This window comes from Pyxicephalus adspersus, chromosome 4 (assembly GCF_032062135.1).
Source record: "Pyxicephalus adspersus chromosome 4, UCB_Pads_2.0, whole genome shotgun sequence".
In the NCBI taxonomy this organism is placed as follows: Eukaryota; Metazoa; Chordata; class Amphibia; order Anura; family Pyxicephalidae; genus Pyxicephalus; species Pyxicephalus adspersus.
Window position 1 is genome coordinate 152,219,453 of NC_092861.1, and position 21,163 is coordinate 152,240,615.

General features: G+C 41.0%; 1 protein-coding gene across 1 annotated transcript in view; it reads right to left on the reverse strand.

Moving 5' to 3' along the window:
• Window positions 1-15,917: 15,917 nt before the first annotated feature.
• The window catches only part of GLP1R (glucagon like peptide 1 receptor), a 175,096-nt gene continuing 169,850 nt past the window's right edge, over window positions 15,918-21,163 (reverse strand). The window contains exon 12 of the mRNA XM_072410312.1: window positions 15,918-19,421. Within this exon, the coding sequence (XP_072266413.1) occupies window positions 19,284-19,421 (138 nt within the window). The 3' untranslated portion in view covers window positions 15,918-19,283. The remainder of the gene's footprint in view (window positions 19,422-21,163) is intronic.

Genomic DNA, 21,163 nt, shown 5'->3' on the forward strand with positions numbered 1-21,163 from the left:
GTTAAGGGGGTTATGACTGTGGCATAAAAAACGATTTTGGAGGCATACAAAGGGAACTCACCAGAGAGCACAACAAAAAAAACTAATTTTGGGGGCATATGACAAAGATCCACTAGGGGGCACGTAAAAACAAAATTGGGGGGCATATGACAGGGGCCCACCAGAGATCAAAGAAACCCAATTTGGGGACGTAAAAGGGGCCAACCAAAGGGGCAAATAAATGGCTAATCATAAAGAATACAACTGGAGCAGCCAGAGAGCACAAAAAACCTAATTTGGGGGGACATAACTGGGGCTCACCAGAGGGCACAAAGAAGAATGAAATTTTGGAGCATACCTGGGACCCAAAATCCAATTTTGAGGACATATGCTTGGAACCCAGCTACAGATTTTTCCTTCTGTGTGTTGGTCCATCTGTGTCCACAGACAGAACTTATACTATAAAACTTTACCCCAACCCTGTGATGATCCGTGTGGCCTCCCTGGGTATATCAGCTATGCCACGTATCAGTGAGCCCATTGCCATTCATGTGATGTAGCCGGCACCCTCTGTGGGATATGAAGATTAAGATTTGTACAAAGCTTCCATGGAAGGAGATTTCACTGTGGACACTTTATATCAGAGTCCATCTTCCTGCGATCTTTTATTGGACTCTCCAAATGCAGCCATTATTCTGATATCTCTACATAGTGCTCGCTGTTACCCCTTTCCATCTTACATGGCATTTTGCTTTTAGTGCAGAGATAAAAGTTGATGATTTAGGATCACGGTAATATCTGTAGATCTAAGTTAGCTTTGCCTCCATCTACAAAGCGGCACAATATGGGGTCGTAGTATATCCTAGGTACAGCAAAGCTTTCATATATTCATAAGAGAGGACTCTGTATTTCGGACATGGCGGAGGTACCAGGCAGAAAATTGCAGCAATAATGCCATTTATACATTCTGATTAGGTCCATGGTGTGAAGGGCAAAGAGGATTTACATTATAGCCAATTAGAGCATAAAGATTTCTATTTATGGTGCACATTGCTGCAATGTTTGTATAGATATAATTTTATTCTAATAACAACCCAAACAAGAATACAAAACAGGGCAATTAAATGTAAATCAGAGCAAAATAATGTCCGGGAAAAGGGTCAGGATAATAAATACACTGAAAGTATAAAACCCCCGGCGGGTGCAGTGGTGGCGCTGATTACCAGGAGGGGGGTATGTTAAAAACGAACGTGTTCATATCTGCGCAACTTTAACAAAGCGAAATTGTGGATGAATGATGGGTCAGGGGTTTCCAAAATGGCCGGTCCTGTGGGGCTTTTTTTGGTGTACAGTTCTTGGTACCTTGGTACTGGTCCAAGGAAGGACAACAGAATGTGAATGGGGGGTTGCAAGATCTTCTGGTTGGATCTCATGGAACAGCTTCTGTGGCACAAATTGCTTTAAAATACAATGATGGCAATAAGAGAAAGGAGCAATTCATCATATCTGCTGCCAAAATCCTAAAGCTATATTCCACAGGATAGTGACGAACGTAGCCAACAGTGGCCCTTTGTGCAAAACTGACATAGGGCCCCTTCTGGGCTGATTATTTGGGGCCCCTGTGGGTCAGCCCGTGTGCAGTGGCACACTGTTCACCTCCCTATGTTCACGGGACATCTTCACAGGACTTCTGGAGTCCATCCGCCGATGTATTTTTCTATGCATTGTACCTCTCCTGCACTGAAATCCCAAGCACGGGTAATAGCTCTGCCTATTTCTCTGCTGGAATTTAAAACAAATATTTAATGTCATACCTCTCGCAATTCTATAATATATCAGGGAGGTGCACTGTAGTTTTGACACAGTTTCTAATCCCTAAATGCAATGATGATGATGCTCAGGGTCATAACTAAAGATGAGTGGCCTCCCCAGCAAAACTTTTGATTCCACCTCTTCCCCAATTAGAGTCAGATGTATGTAAGGTACTGAGCGCAGGGGTATATAACGTAATGAGTGCAGGGGTCAAGGCTATACAATGTACTGAGTGCAGGGGTTTATAATGTACTGAGCACAGGGGTCAGGGGTATATAATGCATTGAGTGCAAGGGTCAGGGTATACAAAGTACTGAGTTCAGGGGTCAGGGGTATACAATGTACTGAATGCAGGGGTCTGGGGTATATAACATATTGAGTGCAGAGATCAGGGGTATTCAATGTACTGAGTGCAGGGGTCAAGGCTATACAATGTACTGAGTACAGGGGTTTATAATGTGCTGAGTGCTGGGGTAAGGGGTATACAATGTACTAAGATCTGCGGTCAGGGGTATACAATGTACTGAGTGCAGGGGTCAGGGGTATACAATGTACTGAGTGCAGGGGTAAGGGGTATACAAAATACTGAGTGCAGGGGTCAGGGGTATACAATGTAGTCAGGGGTATACAATGTACTGAGTGCAGGGGTAAGGGGTATACAAAATACTGAGTGCAGGGGTCAGGGGTATACAATGTACTGAGTGCAGGGGTCAGGAGTATACAATGTACTGAGTGCAGGGGTCAGGGGTATATAATGTACTGAGTGCAGGGGTCAGGGGTATAGAAAAGGGTATACAATGTACAGAGTACAGGGGTTTATAATGTGCTGAGTGCTGGGGTAAGGGGTATACAATGTACTGAGTGCAAGGGTCAGGGGTATACAATGTACAATGAGTGCAGAGTTTAGGTGTATGTAAAATACCGAGTGCAGGGGTCAGTAGAATGTAGAATATAAAGTATTGTGTGCAGAGATCAGAAGTATATATAGCCCAGTGAAGTACGAAAAATGATTTTTATCACCACTCTTTTATTATTGAAACAATGAAACAAAGCAGGGCAGACAAACTGTACTGGGCTGGAGTCTGTATAACTGCCTAGGCAGACATGGGCAGCAGCAGCTTTGAGACCCGGGCACAGGGAAGCCATGCCAATGCTATTGCCCGCTATTCTGCAATCTGAATACCCCTATTTGCTTTACATGAACAAAACAGGTTCTCTTTAGGAGACAACTTACCTGTCAATAAAAAGAACTCAATGATAATTTTAGCATCCCCTGAACTTGGTGACTTCACCCCTACAACAGTTTAGAATGAATCCTGCTGCACATCATCACTTCCTGACAAGTCTCCATTATCCCCCATTATCCCCCCTTCACCACCCTGCTTAGTGCCCATTAAATGCTCATTTACATAAAATAATATATTTCCCAATCTCCCAATAATAAGCAGGTTGTCTGCATGCAGCGCACCTGTAGTGTGAATGATTCATTTTATTTTACAGACGGATAATGAGATTAAAAACAACTTTTACACGCCGAGCAAATGATGCGAAAGGTTTACAAACACAAAAACAAGTTTATTAGACTTCAGACATTAAAAAAATGAAAGACACCAGAAATCTGTAGTACATGTATCTGAATTGTAATACTACTTATATAAAAATAAATAATCAGCACACAGCTTGTTACAATGTATCGTCTTTTTCTAATTATTGTCTAATGAGAAACATTACGCTAAAATGCAAAAATGTGCAAATAGGAAAGTTTTAATTTGGAGATGAGACATACTATTGGGTGAAGGAAAGAGTCGCAGTGTTCACCTATAAAGTGAAGTGCTGCTAACTTCAACTATCCAATCACATGCAGGGAAAATGTTTGTTTTTTTAAATTCTCTTACACATGATTGGCTATTCCTTACCAAGACAATTCACTAAAATTCACCACATTCACTAAACTAGGTGAATTATCCAATTATCCAATTCCTTTGGTAAATCAATCCACATGTTCGTTCTGCAATTAAAGATTCTTACCTGCGTGTTCATTACCTCCTCTGCAATGTAAATGATCATGCTCAGTTCAGAATATGCTGGGATGAATACATTTTATATAGTTAGGTTGAAAAAAGACACAAATCCATTAAGTTCACTCATTGGGGAAATAAACATCCCAGATATGAAACCCTATGGACATAGTTGATCCAGAGGAAGGCAAAAAAAACCCGGGTACAATTTGCTTCAACAGGTGAAACAAATGCCTTCCTGATTCTATGAGACAATCAGATGTTCCCTGGATCAGCAGTCTCTGTTATCTTTAAATCCTTAATCCCCAGTTATATTCTGTGCTTCTAGGAATCATCCAGCTTTTTCCTAAAGCAATCTGTAGAACTTGCTGAAACTCCTTCCTGAGGGAGCCGATTCCACATTTTCACACACCTTACAGTGAAGAATCCCTTCCTTATCCGGAGCTTAAACTTCTTTTCCTCCAGACGCAAAGAGCGCCCCCTTGTGCTTTGTAATGATCTTACAGTGAATAATGGGAAAGAGAGTTCTCTATACGGATCATTTATATATTTATACAGGGTGATCATATCCCCCCCTTAAAAGTATCGGAGTGCATTTATACCGGCACAGACAATCAAGACCAGGATGCTGGACGTTTGGTGAGAATTGTTCTGCTTTATATTTTTAAATATGAACATTAGAAATACACAGATAAAATACATACATGGGAGTGGTTTTATCTAGCAAAGGTGTAGTCAGCAATAATTATCACCAAGGTTAAGGAGCTGCTTATTTTTTCTATTCAGCTGTTATTATGATTTTCTTTAACCATAAAACAAATCAAAGTATTGAGAATTAAAATAGATGAAAATAAAATAATGTTAAGGTTGAAAATAGAGATCTAACTCCATCAAGTTTAACCACTAGAGAAATAAATATATTCCGATATAAACCTTATAGACATAGCTGATCCAGAGGAAGGAAAAAAAAACTCTTATAAAACCATCTGGTACAATTTGCTCCAAAAGTAGAAAAACATTTTTCCGGATCCCATTAAGCAATCGGATATTCCCAGGATCGGCAGTCTCTGTTATTACCGAGGTGGCAGAATAATACCAGATGGATTATATTGTATCCGGATTTTCCCTTTGCTAATATCACAAATAAATGTTAAAGCTTCCCTGTGACCCCGATAATCAGTAATTACATCTCTGGACTCCGGGGTCTGACCACTGCTGATCTCCCAGCTCCAGCAAATATTTACTTTTATTTTGGGGTCCCCCCGACTGACCTTCGCTGATGTTGTATTATTATATTTGCTGGAGAAGCTCCCGGGAAATTCTCCAGTCACACATTTCTATGTGATCTGTATTACCAGGGGGCTCAAATGGCCACAAAACCGAATATTTACCCTCCGCCATCCAGGGAAGAATGACTGATTCTGCGTTGTTCATTTGGCATCTGATTATAGGACTTTGTGCCAATGCTGATTGGTGGGGTCATTAAGGGGCCATTAGTGAAATCCAAGGTTTAAACCAATAACAATGAGCTGTGTAATATACGCCGAGTGAATGTTGTCACGTCTCTTTGTGTTTGTATAAATGTACTTATTAACTTCTCAGGATTAAAATCACACGACAATTAAGGGAATAATGGCCGTGTCACCACGTCTCATGGCAGCTCAGAACATTTCCATCAGTCTTGGATCAGATTCAATATTCTGAATCACCGTCTGCCCAGCTGGGAATGGCTTTGGTGTTCAGATATAATAATATAATACATGTACAATAGACTTGTTCATTCGTCTAGCCTTGAGCTCAGCACCCCTAACCAAGGTTGTATGGCTGCAAAATGCGTAAATACTGGCTGCCATACCACAACTGTCCAATCTGCCATTATTACTGGCTCCACTCCTATCCAACTGTAGGGTTTGGTTGGTCCAACCTTTACATGTCCCAGATCCTTCTGTTACTTTCTGAATAATTTAACATAAATACTAATCCACTAGAGACAAATCCCTATATTGTGCACAGCAGGAGCGCAGACCCAGCACAGGGAAGGTGGGAGCTCCTAATATTGGACACATCAGGTGTACAGACCCCGGAGCCCAGTGCGGGGATGGAGGAAACCCCTTATAATGGTAAATGTTACAAGATTTTGCTGCAGACCCTCTGGATTGTGCTGACTCCTCTGATTTTTTTATTATAGTTATATTGCCGCTGTCAGCACTTTCTGACTCAAATTATCACGTTTCCCTGCCAGCTGTAAATGCCATCACTTGCAAATTAAATTATTTTCTGTTACATAAATCTTCATCTATCATTTTTATTTCAAAAGCTTCTTGTATCATTGCAGATCCATTAATGGAAATATACTTCTGGGAGATCCCTTATGTGAACAGCGGGGGCTCCACTGGGAGAAAGTCTGAGATTATAATGTGAAAGCGGGAGAGTAAATAATGGCAATAAATAAAGAGAAACAATGGAACCTCAGTCTGACTGCTGGGCCAAGGAGGGTGAAAAATTTAATATTCCTATAGTCTGTTCACCTACATTATCACCTGCAGGATCGGCACACCTCTGTACTGAATTACTCTGCCCTGCTGGAGGACTCTGCTCCTTCCTCTATAACTCTCCTCTCCTGAAATACTCTGCTGGAGGACTCTGCTCCTTCCTCTATAACTCTGCTGGAGGACTCTGCTCCTTCCTCTGTAATTCTCCTCTCCTGAAATACTCTGCTCTGCGGGAGGACTCTGCTCCTTCCTCTATAACTCTCCTCTCCTGAAATACTCTGCTCTGCGGGAGGACTCTGCTCCTTCCTCTATAACTTCTCAGAGTATTTAGGGAGAGGAGATTGATAGAGGAAGGAGCAGAGTCCCCATGTCGAGCTCAGTGTATGCTTGCAGCATGCTCGGTGCTGGGAGTTGGGTAATTCAGGTCTTGCCAATCATGAAGACCAAAGACCCGAACCCAGAAGAAGTCCAGATGAAGATGTTGGCACCAACATTGGAGGGATAGGTGAGTTTGGTTCCACGTTAACACAGCTGGAACTCGGATTCTCCAAACCAGGGGCAGGCAGCCCAATCCTCCATATTGGTAGGCAGATGCTTGTCCAGCCACTTTGCTATTTTCGCCTGGAACAGGCAACCAGCCAGAAAAGCCAGAAAATGCAGAGGTCAGCAATTCTGCAGAAAAGCCGGAGTTGTCACAAAGCCGCAGAGTTCCCAGCTTTGCCACCAATATCGCCGGTAATAATTCCCTAAGCAATAATTTAAATCTTTTAATCCTGGGAAGTAAATAAAGCTAATAATGCAGCAAAACATAAATCATTGACTTGTAAACCCGCAGGATTATTATATCACTTTGCTGAAAGCAGACTGTCAAGTGAAGACATCACCTGGGATTGGACGGGCCGGGTCAATATCCGCACTGGAAGGCCATAAATTACAGAGAACGCAGCTGCAAGTCCTGAAACAAAACATTATAAAGTAATGGAACGCTCGCTGGTTCGATCCGCCGCCCAGAACCAAGAATATAAATATGGCTTCAGGTCTTGGATCAATAAACATGGATCACAGCTGACACCTAGAACAGCTCAGTAACAACAGACAGAATTGTTTTGGCCGCTCCTTGGCTGCGATCCCTACTGAGAAGACTCTGAAAATGCTGGAACGGGAGCTCTGCAGATAAAGGGGCCTGGAGGTGGTATTATAGGGGCCCCTGGGTGCAGCTCTGGATATAGGAAAATACTTCGGACTTCCTGTTCCAGTGACAACTTATCACACCCCGGCACATAGGAGTTGATTTACTAAAGAAATATTGGCTCTTCTGCAGGCAAGTGAATTATCTGCTTACAATGGATTTTGCTCTTTTGTCCTCAATCATCCAATAATATGCCAGAATGAAAGGAAGATTTGACCCCTTATTTACTTTCCTATGGAAGAGTGCACAATGGCCTGCCACCACCTCTCCATAGAGCTGAACAGCAGTGTGTGTACATCACTTGTTCCTTCATCTCTCAATGAAAACAATCACTAAAGATTGTTTCCAGCAACAAAATCTGTAAAGGGATTTACTCTTTTAGGGTCATTGACACCCAATCTACTTCTATCACCCCCTTCCCAAATAAAAATCCACCATCCCTTTTCTTGCTCTCTTTTTCTCCTTTCTGATCTCTCTTTGAAGTAAATTGGTTTTCTCTTTATTTTCCCCAATCCCTCCTCTCCCCTCCGTCCAGGCTGTGCTGTGTTTTTCGGTCTCTGCAGCTTATTTCAGTGATGGAATGCAGCTTTCTGATGGACTACAGGAAAATTCGGGCCATGTGATAGAAAGGGGAACGGATCTGTCCTTTTCACATATTGCTCATATCTAAATTATTATTATCCAGTATTTATATAGCGCTGACATATTACACAGTGCTGTACAAAGTCCATAGTCATGTCACTAGCTGTCCCTCAGATTAGCTCACAATCTAATGTCCCTACCATAATGATATGTCATTATACAGTCTAAAGCCATTTTTGGGGAAAGTCAATTAACCTAACTGCATGTTTTTGGAATGTGGGAAGAAACCGGAGTACCCGGAAACACAAACACAAAGAAAACATACAAACTCCATGCAGATAATGTCCTACTCAAACCTGGGACCCAGCGCTGCAAAGGCCGGAGTGCTAACCACTGAACCAGTGTGCACAATAGAGTTTGCTGCATGGTTTTTACCCAAAGTTATCTGGAGAACTTTTATGGACAAAAAAAATATATTTCCCATAAAAACTCTTTTAGAGCCTCTTACCGATTATTATATTGGTATTTTTTGGAATTGTCTCCTTTACATTTATGAAGATCTTACATCTTGAGGATTCATGTGGATGGTGCACATGGGCGCTCTGGGATTCTGGAGCTTATTATAAAGAAGTGTGAGTTTAAATGGCAATGGGGGCAAATCTGATGATTTCACAAACAAAAGACGGACAGCCGGGGCAGTATGGAGGTTGCCTCCAGGTTGTTCCCTCCTTTGCTTTCAAATTGCCACTTGTTAGGATAGTAAAAAGATGGAGCCCATAACACTCTTAATTATTTAACCTATTGAATAGGTGGCCCAAAAATGTCACGGCACCGCACCCAAAACAAAGCAAATCTATACATAGTTATTTACAGATATTTGCTATTTGTGGCACTTTGCGTTCAGTGGGGTCACGCCAGCGACAGTTTGAAATATTTATCTGTGGGGTTACTGGAAGAGGATCTGTAAATGGGGGAAAGCCCGACAAACCAATCCACACCACCTCAGTACTAGGTAATCTCTGCTCTTTATCTTTTGAAATACTCAATTATGTTTCTATATATGAAAATATAAAGTCAGTTCATGACCGGATATTGAATTTTGTAGATTGATGATAGTAAGCTCTGACTCGCCTGGACTCCGTTGGTGGGATCAATGGGCTTAGTTTTTGGTTCTTTATACCTTCTGTGCCCATTATATGGGGTTTTATCATCACTGTGCTGAGCTCCCAGGTCTGTACACCTGTTGAAGGGTTCTAACCTATCGTTCAGGATTTCTCTGTCCTTTATCCTAAAGAATGTAACAAAACTCTCCAGTGTTCAGAATCAGAGGTAAGGAGATCCCATTGTTCTAGAATCCCAGACATATAAGGAGCCTGGGACTTGCTTCTCCTATCACTAAAATATCATAATTTGGTGGGGCGACCCTTCTTACCCTTCTTCCTATTCTTTTCACAAATATGAAAAATGAATTGTTTGCAGAAGTGAAATCAAGAAAGTAGATGTCAGTATGCATTAAAGTGGAACTTCATTTTAAACACCCGCAGCCACCCTCCTGTGTCTCCATACCCTCTCATTGGGCTTCTTCCATGGTTCAGCACCTACATTACAGTCATAACATTCTTTCCATTTCTTATGAGCCCAGCCTGGCCATGGCTGTACCCCTGTGTGTATATGGCAGGCTGGGCTCACAGGAAATGGAAAGAATGTTATGACTGTAATGTAGGTGCTGCACCATGGAAGAATCCCAATGAGAGGGTATGGAGACACAGGAGGGTGGCTGCGGGTGTTTAAAATGAAGTTCCACTTTAATGCATACTGACATCTACTTTCTTGATTTCACTTCTGCAAACAATTCATTTTTCATATTTGTGACTTTTTTTTCATTAAAGGAGTGAAGGCTTTAAATGCGCTCATTCTAGTTCATCTGATGTACAACAATTAAAGAACTACATGTCATTGATAACAAGTTTCATTCTATGTGGCCTTGGTAGCAATACGCACGCTGCTTCTGGCATTGAGATAATTTTTGTAGCGAGTGATTGGCTTTATTACAAAGATCAGCAAAGTACAGAATGTTTTGGATTTATTGTACTTTATGCTGCCTGTCAGGAGAGATGGATTTCTATACAACTATGCGGAATGGTGATGATGAAGGATATGAATATAAAAAAGACAGAAATATTATTATTTTATAAAGTGTAACTCCACTTTTGTTGAGAAAAAACACAATCCCCTACGGATGTACATTGCAAGGATTTTAACAAACTTTGTTGCAGATTCCTGCCTGGTATTGTTGTAAAGAAAATGCTTTGTCCTGTCCAGACTGATTAATGAACATTGGGGGGGTCTGGTTTAATATAATCACCCCGAGCACTCTCATGAGGAATGGTGCAGTGCCTGCATCCCTTTAGAAGGGGTTACCCTTTAGGGATCTCACCAAACTAAAATTCCTTTTCCAGGGGATGCCTTAAATTTTAATGTGTATCTTTCTGCAGACTTCTAGGAAATTCAGTGAACCAAACACCCCAAACAGGAAATGACATGTCAGTGCACATTTGAGTACAGAATGCCTCCAGGTTCCCATATTTCCATTTATGTTGCACAATTTGTAGAAAATACAACAGCATTGAAATGGAAAAGTCATTTTTGGTAACATTTAGGTACAAAAACAATGGCATGCCGTATTATTTTTAAAAATGATCATTTACAGTATGTGTGTAGCCAAAGTGTTTTTATGGATAGAGCAGAGAAGGGATAAAGACCCCATTGGGGCATTTTTTGCTGCCTCTATCCAGCTGGGGAGATTTTCTTTTCACTTTTTGTTCTCGAGATCCAGCAGGAAATGCAATTCCCAATGTAAACAAATTTGCATCTTGGACAGTTCCCCAGGCAAGTTTTCCCCATTGGATGAATTACCTTTACTTCTTGCTATGGTGAGAACTCCAAAAGACCAACAGGGCGAAACGCGTAAAAACAGAGACATTCATGCCTCACTAATATTAATTTTTGTAACATTTTTAATATGTTTGTGTTGTTTTTAAAGTTGTTCTTGTTGAACTATCACAATACATATTATTATTAGAAGTCATCTCTGAGATACGTGTCAAATTTTCTGTACACCTGTTGAAGGGTTCTAACCTATCGTTCAGGATTTCTCTGTCCTTTATCCTAAAGAATGTAACAAAACTCTCCAGTGTTCAGAATCATAGGTAAGGAGATCCCATTGTTCTAGAATCCCAGACATATAAGGAGCCTGGGACTGGCTTCTCCTATCACTAAAATATCATAATTTGGTGGGGCGACCCTTCTTACCCTTCTTCCTTCAGTGCTGTATGATGGGCATTCTTCTAGGACTAAGCATTGCATGTAATGATATGCAAGCACCAATCAGTTCCTCTGAGCCCAGCCTGGCCATGGCTGTACCCCTGTGTGTATATGGCAGGCTGGGCTCACAGGAAATGGAAAGAATGTTATGACTGTAATGTAGGTGCTGAACCATGGAAGAATCCCAATGAGAGGGTATGGAGACACAGGAGGGTGGCTGCGGGTGTTTAAAATGAAGTTCCACTTTAATGCATACTGACATCTACTTTCTTGATTTCACTTCTGCAAACAATTCATTTTTCATATTTGTGACTTTTTTTTCATTAAAGGAGTGAAGGCTTTAAATGCGCTCATTCTAGTTCATCTGATGTACAACAATTAAAGAACTACATGTCATTGATAACAAGTTTCATTCTATGTGGCCTTGGTAGCAATACGCACGCTGCTTCTGGCATTGAGATAATTTTTGTAGCCGAGTGATTGGCTTTATTACAAAGATCAGCAAAGTACAGAATGTTTTGGATTTATTGTACTTTATGCTGCCTGTCAGGAGAGATGGATTTCTATACAACTATGCGGAATGGTGATGATGAAGGATATGAATATAAAAAAGACAGAAATATTATTATTTTATAAAGTGTAACTCCACTTTTGTTGAGAAAAAACACAATCCCCTACGGATGTACATTGCAAGGATTTTAACAAACTTTGTTGCAGATTCCTGCCTGGTATTGTTGTAAAGAAAATGCTTTGTCCTGTCCAGACTGATTAATGAACATTGGGGGGGTCTGGTTTATTATAATCACCCCAGGCACTCTCATGAGGAATGGTGCAGTGCCTGCATCCCTTTAGAAGGGGTTACCCTTTAGGGATCTCACCAAACTAAAATTCCTTTTCCAGGGGATGCCTTAAATTTTAATGTGTATCTTTCTGCAGACTTCTAGGAAATTCAGTGAACCAAACACCCCAAACAGGAAATGACATGTCAGTGCACATTTGAGTACAGAATGCCTCCAGGTTCCCATATTTCCATTTATGTTGCACAATTTGTAGAAAATACAACAGCATTGAAATGGAAAAGTCATTTTTGGTAACATTTAGGTACAAAAACAATGGCATGCCGTATTATTTTTAAAAATGATCATTTACAGTATGTGTGTAGCCAAAGTGTTTTTATGGATAGAGCAGAGAAGGGATAAAGACCCCATTGGGGCATTTTTTGCTGCCTCTATCCAGCTGGGGAGATTTTCTTTTCACTTTTTGTTCTCGAGATCCAGCAGGAAATGCAATTCCCAATGTAAACAAATTTGCATCTTGGACAGTTCCCCAGGCAAGTTTTCCCCATTGGATGAATTACCTTTACTTCTTGCTATGGTGAGAACTCCAAAAGACCAACAGGGCGAAACGCGTAAAAACAGAGACATTCATGCCTCACTAATATTAATTTTTGTAACATTTTTAATATGTTTGTGTTGTTTTTAAAGTTGTTCTTGTTGAACTATCACAATACATATTATTATTAGAAGTCATCTCTGAGATACGTGTCAAATTTATCTTTATGTATGGAGAATCAAATCAAATATACTCAAACCAAATGTATTTATGCCAAGTAATCCCTCACTAAATTTCTGAGCCCATCTCGATCAGAAGTTACCCTCCTACCTCTCTAATCTTTAATACAGAGGGGAGTTGGCAAAAACTACCCTAGGGATCTAATTGGATACACACAATCACAACTATTGCTTTATTTACTGACAACAAGTGATACCTTTCACTGGCTAAATATATTTAAATTGAAGCTTTTGGTAGAGTTTAAACCCCTTTCTTCAGATGAAAAGGGGAAAGTTAAGAAGGCAAAGAAGATGTTATTGTCATGTTATTGTGACACTTACCTCTTACTTGCTAAAGCACAGGTGCCTCTCCCCTGCGCATGCGGGCAGTTCTGATCCTGGGCGTGCCTGCTCTTCCACAGTTAATCCCTTTTGCCCCTCCTGCCAGCCAATCAAGAATTAGGCTCTTAACCATCCCTAGCTATTTAGCTGGCTCTGACACAGCACTCAGTGTTTTTGCAACGTATCTTCATTAGTGCTGCGCCCCCTAGCTCTGCTGAGCAGTTCCTCTACAACTGTTGGTTAACTCAAATATACAGAGTGGTCAGTCATAATCCTGCCATTGAGAAGGTCTTCAAGCAGGAAATGGCACCACTGAATGACGGTGGTCTGTTCTGCCCACTTTTTGGCCTTCTTCAAAAGGGGGCAATGTTTTATACAAATTAGAATAGGTGCATACACATTCACAGCTACAGAGGACATGAAAAATGGGGTGTGACGTAGGAGGCAATGGTGACATGTAGAGGTATAGAATAGAGGGATCCAGAAAATAGAATCATGATTATATCTATACGCAGGTCCTTGAAGAATTAGGCAATGCTCAGACTGGCGGTGAGGTGGCAATGTCGTTACCACTTCCTGGGGGTAGGCGCCAAATATATAACCTACCTGTGGCAGCCCCATAGAGGATGACAATTAGCAGTTTAGTACAATGTCAAATAATTTTATTGGTTCGGATGGCTGAGGGACTGGCAATGTGCTGGCTGCTGGGAGCCATGTAGGTCTTAACCTGCCATATACAATATTAATTATGCTGACTCTCTGCCCCATTCATCCATCATCGGTCCTCTGTTAAGGGGTAATTTGTGTGTAGAACACAGAAGAAAAGTCCTTAGTGATCCTTCTCGTTCTCTAAACCAAACAAGTGACCAGAATCAATACCAGTTAATTGTGTATATTGGGCCACTATGCTGTGTGTCTATAGTACCCCTTTACTTTCTGGAAGTGCTGTGCTTGAAAAATTCCCTGCAGGATGGGGACCTTTGGGTCTTCTATGGTGGGATCAGTTCTGATAATGTGAGCCAACATAGAAGGATCAGTTTTGCAGGTGTGAATAATATATGTGCATTGTGTTTGCCCCATTTCACCAATGGAATGTTGTGTGGTGGGGTACTGCTCATACAAAAAAACGATGCACCAAATTCCCAAATTTCATGAGAAGCTTCCGTCTGTAAATATAGTTAGTAGGCCAATAAATGTATTCTGCGCCCTCACTGCTTAAATCCCTCCTTTAGTATCATTTGATGATGAACAACCAAGACCATCAGGCTTCAAGTTCTTAAAAGGGCAAATTATAAATAACCTAATGATGTGGATTAAAATGAGCAATAAATAAAAGTCCATTTAAATCTGAATTTAAGGCAGAAAAGCAAAAACATCCTTAGCAAAAAAAATTTACAATTCAAAATGTTTCTATGCAGTCCTTTACAGAGTCTTTCCATCACGATGATGCTGGTGACCGGACTTTTCTCTACGGCAATTAAACAACAGAACTTGGTGACCTCCCTGACCCCAGATTGGGCAATTAACCAGAAGTAATCTGATGTGATCATCTCACTGTTCCTCCATAAAACAGTGAGTAATTCTTGACCTTGGCAAATGAATGTGAAATTTATCTTGTACAGTAGACTTTGTAGGTGCCATTTAGAATAATTTTACATGGAATGGCTACCATGTGTCACTGGATTGCAATCATGGTCTACTGATCAGGTAAAACATTTTATGATGACCTCCAGGCAGAACAAAGATCACCCAATTATCTAAAAATCAATATCTTCCTTTGTTGGGACATTACATTGTAATAAGCTTGCAGTAGCCCATCAATGTGCACCTTACAGACCCATATTATGTAGAGCCATGGAGCTCCATTAGAGGGTTTTATCTGCTTTGAAACATCACCAGTGTTTCACTAATTATCATTAATAAATTATATTTCACCAGCCTAACCAATAAAACTACTAATAATTCACAGATGAAAGTCTATCTTCTCCAACATTTGAGAGCTTTAATAAACCATGCCCACTGTCACCATGTCAATGCCAAGCAAACAGTCCTGTAGTGTGTCTGCAAGGGATAACCCCCAACAGGACTTTGGGTTAGCTATTGACTTCCAGACCCGGGCATAGTCCCAGGGGTCAGAAGCTCCCATACCCAGCAGTTCTGTGTTGTGTAGCCGGCTGGTGTGAAGAAAGGAGCTGCCAGGGCATTGCAAGGACACTTTCTTCTGTATGAACAATTCGGATGATGACCTTTTGTTATCTCATACTGTTATGCACACTGGAAAGCTAGGTGACATCATTTGTTGTCAGCGTTACGTAGGACAGATGTAAATCTTGGGAAGCTCTCATTCCCAGGTTCAAGAATTATGCTAAAATCACGTAATGTCAAACTAATATAAATTATTTATAAGAAAACCCACGCAATAGGCATAATATAGGAATAAATATTTGCAATATTGCATAATCCCAATCTCAATTAATCTTAAAAAGGTGAAGACATTGTGTGAACATTCAGATTTTATTTTGTGCATCAATGTCATACATTTACATCTCAGCAGATGAGATCTGTAAATCTGGAAATGTATCAGCTGATCCCTGATTACCATCCATTCCCTGTAAACAATATCGTCATTTCCATTTTATTTCCATGTCAATTCTCTACGTAATGTGTAAAGTTTTATCTGTAAACTCCATTGTAGGCAAATGTATAACGTCCGATGCAACATCACATGGTTGTAGAAAAAACTAAAACCCTTCTTAATTCCTCAGTTTGCTTTGTTATGGAAAGTCTGCAAGCTTTTTGTTTAAATGGAATCCATCCAAGTAAACTTGGAATATTGCAAATGAATATGAATTCTGACCAACCCCGGGTAGAGCTCAGTGAGGTTTGGATTTCATGGTATAGAGGTGGTGGGGATAAGAAGTAATGGTGAAGAGGTAGTAACATTGTTATCTGAAGGTGGAGGAAAAATGAAGTTTGTCGTATTGGGAGGTAATGAAGAGGGAGAACTGGAGATCATGGTAGGGTATTGGCACAGATAGGTGCTAAATAATGGGGCACAATTGCAGCGCATATTAGCAGGATGTTGAGCTGATGGTGGGTGGTTAGTAAGGATTGGAGCCTATGTTATATGGAGAATTGGAGCACATATTAGAGGGGTGGTGGTTGATGGTGGAGAGGTTGGAAAGATGGAAGCTGATGTTGGTGACAGATTTGTGTTTATAGTAGTGAAATAGTTGAGGTGGCCGAGAGCTAATAGAGTAGAAGGATTGGAGCTCATTATAGAGGGGGGGATATTAGCCAATGGTGGAGGGGTTGTATAAATGGCAGTTGATGGAGGAACAGGATTGGAATGTATAGGAGAAAAAATACAGATATGAGAGTTCATAGTGGGAAAGGATTGGTGCTCATGGTAAAGGAATGATAGGAATTGGAGCTGATTGATTGGAAATTTTGGAGCTCCCAATAGAGAGGTGATTAGAATAGTTTATAATGAAGGGGATGTAAGGATGGTAGCTGATGGCAAAGAAGGACTGAATCTCATGAAATGATGGTATTGGGAGATGATTGTGGGGGATGATAGGTGCGCATGGTAGAACCATGTTAGCTGATAGAGTAGTAGTGCGAATGGGAGCTGTTGTTAGGGAGGATTAGATCCCATGGTAGAGGGGTGGTGGATGAAGGTGAAGAGGTTGTAAAGATGAGAGCTGATGGTGAGGAAGGCTTGGTGCTCATGGTAGAAGAATGGTGGGTATGAGAGCTGGTGGAGGAGGAGGAAGATTGGTGCTCATTGTTCAGGGGTGGTGAGTATAATAGCTGGAGGGGTTGAGTTTGCAAGCTGATGAAAGAAAATTCATGGTAGAAAAATGGCAGTTAGTGAACTTGTGTAGTGGGATGTTTTAAACTCATAGTAGTGGGCTGGAGGAAATGGTAGTGAAGGAAAAAGGAGGGGGGGGGGATTCTAAAGGATTTGAGCTGATCGAAATGGAGGGTTGAAATTCATGGTACAGGAACGTTGGGCATGGGAGTTAATAGTAAAGGAGGATTGAAGCTCTTGATAGAGGGATGGTAGAGATGAGGGATAATAGAGTGAAAGGATTGGGTGTAATGTTTGAGGAGTGGTAACTGATAGTAAAAGCATAGTAAAGACAGGCTCTAATGGTGGTGGTGAAGTGGAGCTGATGGTAGACGGTTGGTGGGAATGGTGAACATTTACAAATTTTGGGATTCAACAGCAAAGAATTGAAGGTCATGGTACAGAGGTGGTAAAGATTGTAGCTGATGGTGGAGGAATAAAAGAACAGAATTCCATGATGATGGTGGTAGATTGGAGCATTGGAGAAAGGGTAAAGGAATGCAATATGATGATGAGGGAGGATTGCTAGAAGGGTGATGTGTGAAGAATCAATTAGAGGAGGTGAACTGGAACCCATGGTAGAGGGGTAATGAGATGGTAGCTTATACTGAGAGAGGATTGGGGCTTATAGGGATCGATAAGATGATAGCTGAAAGTTGGGGACAACTGGGCTCAGGTAGTGGGGTGATAAAAGGGGGTAGGAATGTTGAAAGATTGTTGAAATGTTGAAAGGATATAATTGTGGGTAATAAGGAACAGTAGAAACTCTTAACAAAATCATGAAGAGGGTAGACACAATCTTGGAGGAGATTGAAGACAAAGAGGGGGTGGAAGGTTTCAGAGAAAGATATTGAACTTGTGTTATGAAGAGGAGATGAGCCAACAGAAGAGATGCAATGAAAAGCAGAAAAGAAGAGATGCAGAACACATGACAATATATTAGTAGGTAACATATGGGACCAAATTGGGGCCCAGATATAGAGAAAGAAGGGAGAGGAAGAAGAACATAAAAGGAGACCAAGCACACTACCATGGAGAGTAGAAAAAACCTCTGAGAAAGAAAAACGTCAGAGCAGGGGACAGAAACATTGAAAAGTAAAACAGAAAAACACAACTGGCTATGCTTGGCATCTTTAGGAACAAGCTTTTCATAACCATGGTCCACGAAACATGGTATTACATGATGCTGCCCGCAGGGTACTTTCTATACCCACTTCTGACCAATCCTTCAGTTTTGCCTCCTGGGAATCTTTTTTTCACATGTATATGACTGCTGGAGGTGCACAGGCCAGGTACATCCTGGAGTTCCACTTACAAAGTCCATCACAAAATACCAACCAGTCCTTAGCTGTTTTTATTGTAGGTAGGTATGACCCATGCCTCCAATCTTTAACTGAGTATTATAATCCATATCCTTCTGTGCAAACCAGAAAATACATTCTATACCTGTAGGTAAAGATAACTGAGATTCCAGAATATTGGCTTAAAAAACAAATCCATATTTAGTGGATGAAGTCTTTGTTAGCTCTTTGTTCGGTTCTTGTGATTTGTGGTCCTGGAATAGTTAGCCCCAATAGTTGTGAATATATACAATTCACATTCTTCTCAGTTTTTATGTTTTCTTTATACCTGACATTGGAAAAGAAGTCTGTAAAGCAAAAACAAAACTTAAAAACTCTCAAACTCTCTGAAGTTCTGTAAAGTTAAATTCTTTGTGAAAACGTGTCCACATGATATATTCATACATGATTCATTGTGGTTCTCCTGGTCACATAGGTTTGTGTTCATTGAACATGGACAGTATGTGATAGCTTGACAATATAAAGATTTGTATGAGCCTTGTTCTGTCCAAAAACTTGTATTAAAACTTTATTCTCACATGTTCTGTAGTAGAGCCCAACTTTGCCGTCATCATCACCACCAACTTTGTCCAGTCCAGTCTTAGAAGTTCCTGGTAAGCCACATCTGAAATCTCTTGATGTCTCAATCATGGCATTGTGTTTATGGTCTGAGAAACAAATATATAGAATGGCCCTTTGTTTTTCTTCTTGTGCAAATCAATGGACCTCAATGGACCTCTTTTGGTAACTCCGAAGTTCGGGACGCGATGCAGTCACTGTCCACCTGTCCATGAAACGATCATTAGACGCTGCTGCCCACAGTGACTCCACTGCTCAGGCTGTTGGCTGGAAATTTGATGGGTTTCATGCTGCTGTCTCTCTGGCTGTATAAATGCTCCAATCTCCATCGTTCCCAACGTTTCTGAAACTCAACCTGAACCTGAAAAAGAAGATGAACCTCATTTAGATGCAAATTACTTTAATACCAACAGGTCCAAAGGTATCACAAATCCACAAAAACATGCCACATCCCAATCAATACAGGAAATACAAAAACTTGAAAAGTTTGGGCTTTATATTGGGAAATGGAGGCCCAGAAGGACCTCCTAATTATGTAAAGTCCCCAGGTGTGATTTTGCAATGAGCATAGATGTCATAGAAGCTTAACGACTGGTTGGAAGGTTTTTTAAGAACTGTTCTGCTTCTTCAGGAATGCTAGTTGAGAGGAAATAGCTAACAGAGGACAAGCATTGGTCACAATATGCCCAGAATAAGGGATACAACAGCCAAGGAAATAATCGGCATCAGTACCAAGGCTCCTCAAATGATGAAAGTCTCTTCATTTCAGGATTACAGTTTCCACTATTTACCTAACCATCTTTTGGGGAGCCTTGTTAGTGCCATGGATCATTCCCTTTGCTTCTTTGTGCCTTATTCCGGGGCATAGTGTGACCAATTTCCTCTGTATTTGCAATACCTATTCATAAACATTCCTGAAGAAGCAGCCTAGTTCTGCGAAACGCGGTAAATGAAAAAAATGCTTGTATATTTAAAACATAAGAATGACAAATTCCTGCCATTCCTGCCTGTTATGAGCTCTTATTAATTAAACTGTTCCCAGCTAAGTCTTTAAACTACAGGGCATCTATCGCCTATGCTATGGAGGAGAAGGGGAGCTGTTCTGCAGTCCTAAAACACATGGAGGCCAACACTAACGCTACGTACACACGTCAGATTTTTATCGCCCGATAATCGGCATCGGCCAATTATCGGGCGAAAATCTGCCGTGTGTACAGTCGGTGTCGTCCATCGTCCGGACGACCGACCTGCCGGATCCACGGACGATGGACGACAGCCGATCGTAATGAAAGTGAAGGGGAGAGCGCGCAGCAGGGTGCCGCTCCGTCGCTCTCCCCCTCCCCTCTCCATAGAGCATGAACGGTGCTGTATGTACAGCACCGTTCATGCATCGTGCACTCCCTTGTCGTTGGAAAGGATCGTGAAAGATCCTTTCCAACGACAAAAATTGGCAGTGTGTACGCAGCTTTACTCACCAAATTGTATAAGAGGGGTGTTGTCACCCTGGGGCAAGAAGTTATATTACTGGCGGGATCACTCAGTGAAAATTAAGGTACAAAATGACAATTTTAAAAAGTGATGAGTGAATGAGGTTTTAATAGCTCAGCCATTACTTCATAGGAATGGTAAGCTACAATATTCTATAAAGCAATGTGCAAATGATTGGGAAAATCACAGTGTAAATGGGCCCTACCGTCCTTTAGGAACTGGAGAATAGAGAAAGTCATCCATGAGGCCCCTTTATTGAGTATGGCAGCATAGGAGGTATTCCTGTTTTGGTCTATGCATCAAATACCACTTGAATATTAAAACCACAAATCTTTTTTAATACTTCTGAAAATTGGTTAAACTAGAATCAAAAAGTGATCCAGAAAGGCCTCATAATTAGGTAAAGTTTCTAAGATTGCAATGTGCAAAGATGTCATAGAAGCTTTTTAATTTTACGCGTTTCGCAGAACTAATCTGCTTCTTCAGGAATGCTAATTAAGAGTTTGTACCAATATAGAACACATTGATCACATCATGCACTGGATACGGTATACAAAAGCCAAGGGACTGATCTGCATCAGTAACAAGGCTCCCTAAATGATAAAAGACCCCTTA